Source organism: Apteryx rowi, unplaced genomic scaffold (assembly GCF_003343035.1).
Source record: "Apteryx rowi isolate R43461 unplaced genomic scaffold, aptRow1 scaffold_47, whole genome shotgun sequence".
NCBI lineage: Eukaryota > Metazoa > Chordata > Aves > Apterygiformes > Apterygidae > Apteryx > Apteryx rowi.
In genome coordinates this window covers 1,611,132-1,617,781 of record NW_020450727.1, presented here as the reverse complement: position 1 = coordinate 1,617,781, position 6,650 = coordinate 1,611,132, and the positions used below count along the sequence as shown (strand labels likewise).

General features: G+C 68.6%; 1 protein-coding gene across 1 annotated transcript in view; it reads right to left on the bottom strand.

The window, feature by feature from the left end:
• PTPRN (protein tyrosine phosphatase, receptor type N) overlaps window positions 1-6,650 on the bottom strand; it is a 14,490-nt gene that overhangs the window by 1,532 nt on the left and 6,308 nt on the right. The window contains exons 13-21 of the mRNA XM_026077945.1: window positions 3,955-4,167; window positions 3,633-3,842; window positions 3,397-3,544; window positions 3,088-3,161; window positions 2,715-2,792; window positions 2,199-2,318; window positions 1,956-2,122; window positions 339-392; window positions 75-139 (exon numbers count right to left, since the gene is read on the bottom strand). Coding sequence (XP_025933730.1) covers window positions 75-139; window positions 339-392; window positions 1,956-2,122; window positions 2,199-2,318; window positions 2,715-2,792; window positions 3,088-3,161; window positions 3,397-3,544; window positions 3,633-3,842; window positions 3,955-4,167 — 1,129 coding nt within the window. The remainder of the gene's footprint in view (window positions 1-74; window positions 140-338; window positions 393-1,955; window positions 2,123-2,198; window positions 2,319-2,714; window positions 2,793-3,087; window positions 3,162-3,396; window positions 3,545-3,632; window positions 3,843-3,954; window positions 4,168-6,650) is intronic.

Here is a 6,650-nt window from a genome sequence, read left to right as displayed (position 1 = left end):
GGGGGGGGGTCCAAGGATGCATCCTCAAAAGCAGGGATGGGCTGAAGTGGTGCCACCTGCAGTGCCACACTCACCTTTGGCCATTCGGTTCAGGACCATGTCGACAAGGATGTAGGTCCCGGTCCTGCCTGCACCGTCACTGAAAGACGCAGGTACTTGTATCAGGGGAGGACAGGGGGTCCCAACAGTGGCGAGCGACGGGGAGGCCAGGCTGGGGGCCACTCCAGATCACAACCTGCCCCCGGCCAGCAGGTCYCTGTGGCTCCCTGCCCCGCAGCCCCCCAGCCTGCCCCATGGCAGGGGCAGAGCCCCATGTGCACCCGCATCCCCTGTGATACCTGCAGTGCACGATGATGGGGCAGGAGCGACCCCGGTAGCACTTGTTCACCTTCCTGCAAGGACAAGAGGGAGCAGATCAGTGATGCGGCACCCTGCTCTGCCGGGGAYGGGCGGCATGGGTGCCCCCTCGCCATGCCGGAGCGAGCGGGGTGGGCAGTGGGGGCCCTGCGACGTGGCCCCGAGGGGCTCCGGCAGAGGCTCCTGCAGCCTCCCCCGTTGCACCGGGCTGCCCCGGTGCAGAGGGCAGCACCAGCTTGCCACAGGGCAGGAAAGGCCAGGAATGGGATGGGACCCCTGTGTGGAAAGGGGGTCCGGGGAAGGGAGAGGAGCCAGACTCGACACTGCTGCCCAGCGGGGCCGGGGCTGCCGCCAGCCTGGGGAGGGCGCAGCGCCGGGAGCCCTGGCGGGCCGGGGCCGGGGCTGGCGGGCAGGAGGGGGCTGGCGCTGGTCCGGCAGGCGCGAAGCGGGGGGGCAGGCCCCGGCTCGGCTCCCGGCATGCTCCATGCAGCAGGCACGGCTGCCAACGATCACTTTTGTGACTATGCAACTGGAGCCAGATTACTAGCTGCAAATCACAAAAATGACGCCGGCAGCTGCGAGAGAGAGAGAGAGAGAGACAGAGCGACAGAGAGCGCGTGAGCGGGGCGGAGGGGAGGGCCATGTGCTCAGAGACCCCCGTGGTGCCCTCAGCAGGGTCCCTGGCCCCGGTGGCCGGCCGGCCTCCTCGCCCCCCGTCGGGGGCCCGCAGCCCCCCGCGGGAGCCTGCCTGGCCGCAGATAAGCCGCAGTGAGCCCGCAGGGCCGGCGCTGGCTCCGGGAGCGCCGTTATCTGCGCCGGGGGGACGGGGCAGGCAGGGCAGGACCGCAGCAAGCCCTGCCCCGCGGCACGGCCGTGCCGTGCCCCCCTCAGCCCCACCAGCCAAGCGGTTCGGCTCCAGGGCTGTGCACAAGCTGCCTCCCGCACGGCTCGGCAGGAGCAGGGCCGATTCAGCCGCCTGGGGGGGGCCCGGCTCCCTGCRCCAAGCTGCCGCCCAGCGACCCGACCCCCAGCGGGCATGGCCTGGAAACGCCCCGGGAGCAGTCCTGGCCCAGCGGCCCTCTTCCCGGGGACCCCTGGCCAGCTTTACAGCGTGGGGAGCAACGGGACCAGCTGTTCAAGGCTGGCTCTGGGGGCTCCTTCTTGCACCCACAGCTGGCAGGTGCCAGGCTGTGCCACCCCGTCCCAGCTCCTGGGAGAAGGCACCGTTTCCCCCTCACCAGAGCTGCCTGACGGCTCTCCTGAGCAGGGCACCGTGCTGCCCCAAAGCCCAGCAGCCTCTGGATGCCGCAGCTGGAGGCAGCCTGCCCACCCAGCTCTGCCAGACCTYGTCACAGGCTGGCCAGGACCCCCAGCCCGCTTCTTCCGCTCCTCCCCTCCCACGGCATCCCCGCGTCCCTCAGCCGGTCCGCCCACATCACACCACCCGGGGACCTCCTGTCCGTGGTCCCCCGTGCTCCGTGTCGCTGCCAGCACCCGTGGCCCTGGCACCACCACGCCGCCCTGCCCCGTCGGGTGCCGAGCAGAGCCCCCCCGCTCAGAGCGGGCGCGGGGCTGGTCCCCGAGGCAGGAGTGCTCACCTGCGGAAGTCGAGGAGGGGCCGGGTGGTGGCGGGGATGCCCTCGGCCGGCCAGCTGAGGAAGTGGAACTGCGTCAGCGTGCGGGTCTCCTGCGACTGCACGTTCTTCAGGTAGAAGCTGCGCACCAGGAAATCCTCGCACCAGATGTGCTCAGAGACCAGGTTCACCTGCCGGAGAGAGGCCTGGAGCCATCAGCTACTGCCAGCCCCTGCCCGGGGCTACCAGCCGCAGGCCTGCACTTGCCTCGTAGATGTGGTACAGAGAGGAGCCCTCGTCCGGCCAGTAGCGGTCACACTGCTTGACGCTGTCCTCGGCCAGCGGGCTCAGCATGACGATGACAGTGCAGCCGTGCTCCCACACCATCTGCACGCAAGGCACCGTGGCTGTCAGCATGGGGCACCCTCCTGGATGGTGGGGGGGGCAAGAGGGATGGCCAAGCTCCCAGGGCCCATGGGAGTGGGTGCGTTGCCAGGGCTGGGCAGGATCCAGTCTCTGGGGAAGGGTGCAAGCCCCGCGCCATGCCCCGCACACCTGGACGCACCCTGGAGGGGCCAAGGGGCGACCCATGTGCCAGGGGCCAGGCCAGGAGACATCACACTTGGGACTGCGGTGGAAGGAGCTGGGGCAGCAGCAGGGCATGCCATGGGGAGCAGGCAGGACCCCCACCCATTGCCCCAGAGGGGTGCAGGAGTCCCAGCTTTGGGTCCCAGGGCATGCGTGCCAGGGTGGCATCCTCTCCCCCGATGTGCTGGCGCTCACCTGCCAGAAGTCAGCGATGGTGTGGGACAGTGGCCCCTGTGTTGCGATGTAAGCTGGCATCCGCGGGTCGTGCTCGATCTGGAGTGGGAAGGGGGGGGGGTCAGACTGTGCACGCTCTTGGAACAGGAGGTCTGTGCCACTGGGGGGGAGCAGGGGGATGCTCTAGGGGCCACAGGCCTGAAGCAGACTGCTGGAGAGGAACTGCTGGTTGCCACAGGAGGGAAATGGATTTAACTACATCTGCGCAACAGGGCAGGCGCATCCTGGGGTAGCCCACGTGGCTGTGAGCTCAGTCTGGCTCAATCTCGGAGAGGGGGGAGCCCAGTCTGGGTCTGAGCGTGTGGCAGAGCGGGATCCCATGGTGAGCACTCACGATAGGGCTGGCGTTGATGAAGTCACTCCGGGAAGGGTTGCTCTCAGCTTTCAGCTTGATCCGCACGTGGTCGTCTGGGGAAACAGAGCCCGGGAGGGCTGTGAGCTCCCGAGGGAGGCTGTGAGCTCCCGGGGGAGGCAGGGCCCAGCCAGAGCAGGGCCTCCACCATGCTCCAGGTCCAGCTGGGGGCAAAACTGCCCTGCAGCCTGCCTTGGCCTGCAGCAGCCCTGCACGTCCCAGTGCCCCGCGCACCCTCCCCGCCGAGGGCCTGGGAGCGGGTGCCTCGGGCAGGGCGGCAGGGATGCTCACAGGGCACGTAGTCYGGATTGCGGTTCTTCTTCAGGTTGGCTTCGCTCTGGGCAACGGAGCAGACGTTGGGCTCAGCTTGGTAGGCACACAGAGCCTGCCACTCCTTGGCCAGCCGGTCCCGGTTGCGGAGGTGGTCCTCCATGTACGCCTGGGGGAGAGGCGCAGGGGTCACCCCAGGAGCCGGCGCGCTGCGGGAGGCTGGGGCGAGGGGCTGCCTCCCCGCCAGGGTGGCTCACCAGGATCATGTGTCCGGTGGAGATGTCCATGTTGGACTGCACGGGCTCCTCGCACCAGGACGGCGTGCTGCTGTGGGAGCTGGGGCTGGGCTGCGGGGCATCGCTGAACTGGGACGAGACGCTGCTGACCCGCGAGGTCTCCGCCGGYGCCGCAGGGGCCTCCGCGCGGCCAAAGAGCGACTTGGCAGCCATGTGCTGGCGGCACAGCTCCTGGGGACCGCAGCCAGGCCCCTGAGCCATGACAGCGCCAACCCCCCCCCCCGTGCCCTCGCCACCCAACCCGCGTGGCTGCGCCACGTCCCGCAGGGCGGCAAAGCCCTACCTGGTACTCGAAGGTGCTGTCGGCTGCGCCCTCGGGCCCCAGGGCGGCCAGGCGCTCCTTCTCCCGCTGCTTGGCGTGGTGCCGCAGGCAGAAGGCGGCGGCGGCCGCGATGGTGATGCCCGCCACGCAGGCCAGCGCGATGAAGGTGAGCAGCACTGAGTGGAAGCTGTCCCCAAAGCGCGAGGGGTGCGGGTAGGTGGCAGCCTCGTTTCGCTGGGGGCAGAGCAGAGCAAGGGTTAACAGGGACATCTGCACCCGAGGCGGGGGGAGGGGGCRCAAGGGGGCAGAGCATCTGGAGGTCACCATGGAAGTGGGCACAGCTCCCTCCTTCCTCGCAGCAGGGTACCCAAGAACGGGCATTATCAAGGCAACGGGGCCATGCCACCCTGCCAGGATGGGGACACCAGGTGGGGGACCCTAGGGAAGGGGTCCAGACATGTCAGGCAGCCCCAAGGCAGGGGGAACCCCATTCTGCACCACATTTGGGATTGTTTGGGGCTAAACCAGAGCAAGGACACCCAGGGCTGCAGGGGGATGTGGAGCTTTGCCAAGCCAAGGCAGCAGCATCCAGCCACTTCCCAGCACCCTGGGGCACCCCCGGCCCGGGCTGCCCCCTTTCCTGGGGCAGGGCAGACAGGGCCCCCTTGGAGCCTGAGTTGGACTAGGGCCCCGGCTGAGTCCCCCATCTGCCTGGGGGCCCAGCAGCCAGCCAGGACCCCCCCCCCCCCCAGCGGTGCGTTTCTGCCCTGTGCTTTCACCCTGTCTCGCTGGCAGCCCTTCGTTCTCCAGCGCCCGTCGGGGCTCACAGGGCATCAGGGCAGCTCTCGCAGAAGGCAGCTCCTGGGGGACCTCCCCAAAGGGGGCTGTCTCTCCGCAGGACACATGCTTCGTGCCTCCCCACGCTCTCCCTGCTCTGTCATGGAGGGGTGCTGCAAGCGTGTCCCCGCTCGATGGGRCTTACGCCCCCCTGCACCCTCTCTTCTCTGGGGCCACTGCCCTACTTGTCTTTCTGGGACTGGTCAGGCTGGCCCCAAAGGGCTGTGGGTTGTTCCCATCAGTGTCCTCAGCTGCTTCCCAGGGCTGGGGAAGCAGCAGGGCCTGATCCATGCGTGTTCCCATGCTGGGACAGGAGGGTGCTGAGCCCTCGCTGGATCTCAGTCCCTGCAGGGCTCAGATGCTGGAGGACCCTGCCCCAGCTCTGGGGCAGCTGGTGGGCAGGATGGTGCCCGCAGCCCCTGCAGGGCCCCCAGCCTGGCCAGCCCCAGGGATGTGGGGGGCAGCCCCGCCACTGAGCCCCCCCACGCCCAATGAGGCGCCGGAGCCGTGCATTACCTCATCATGACGGCCTCCCATTGGCCGCAGGCCCGATGAGGTTACCCAGGGGATGCTGCGTCGTCATCATCATCATCGTCATCATCATCATCATCATCGCCTACCCTGCGTGGGGATGCCCCCGCCTCGGGGCAGGGTCCCCAGGGGCCCCTGCTGCCTGCACCACGGGCGCCAGCCTCCTGCCCCAACACCTCGGGGCCCCCAACCGGCTCTGCCCCTGCCCATGGGGCACTGCCAGGCCCGGCGTACTGAGGGCAGCAGCCCTCACCCTCAGTGCGCTCCCCCCGGCTCAGGCCACCTGGCTGGGAGACCCTCGCAGAGCGGCCTGGGCGCTGYGGGACCCCCCAGCCCACATCTGCCCCCACCAGCTTTGGACTGGCCCTGCCTCTCTCCGTGGGACTGAACAGCCTGCAGTCCCCRGCACCGACGGCTTGCAGGGCTGCTGCAGCTTTGCCCCCGGCCCAGCGGCACGTCTCCCACAGTGGCTCGGGCACAGCTGGCCCCCGGCAAGGACCTGCTGCCACCAGATGCCCTGCTCCCTGCAGCACCTCCCCCAAAGCAAGTGCAAGAGGGTCTGTGCCCCCCCCCCTCCCCCCCAGCAGTGGGACGCTGCAGCCACAGCTCATCGTTTTGTCCTGCCCTGGGGTTCTGCGTCCCAGAGACCACATAGCTCTGGTGCCTCCCGACTTGCCCGTAGCCCTGGCACTGCCAAAAGCCAGGCACCAGAGACTCCCTGCTCTGCCAGCATCACCCTAGATGCAGCTCCCGCAGAGGGGCGGCTGGCCCCGGACCGCAACGCGCCGCCAGCCTGAACCGCTAGGGCAAACCCACCCAGCGCCTCCCTGGGCTCTGCTCCCCCACAGAGCGGTGGGGAAGGGGCAGGAGCCTGCCAGAGACACTGCCCAGGAAACAGGGCTAAAGTTTCTCCCTGCTGCAGGGACTACACACGAGACCGATCCAAAAGCCGCGAGGAAGAAAAGTCCAGCCTGGGGCGCCAGCAGGACAGAGGCGCCCTGGGCACACCAAACCCACAGGACACCCTCAGCCCGAGGGACAGCTGCCAGGTGTGGGGAGATGGCTGTGCCATGCCCACGTCTCCGAGGCCACCCTGCTCCCCTAGCGCAGCTCCTCTGCCATGCCTGGAAAGGCCTCCCTAGTTTCCCACTCCATGTACGTCACATCTGACAGCATAGGGGAGACACACTGACGTATCCACCAGCTCCCTCCCTCAGCACAAAGCCAGCCGGGGCAGAAAGCCCCTGGAGAGACCAGACGGAGGCTAGCATCTCCCCGCTCCCCCACGGCACCCCACGCGGAAACACCTCTGTGGCCCTGTAGGTGCCAGAAGGGCTGGGGACATCAGC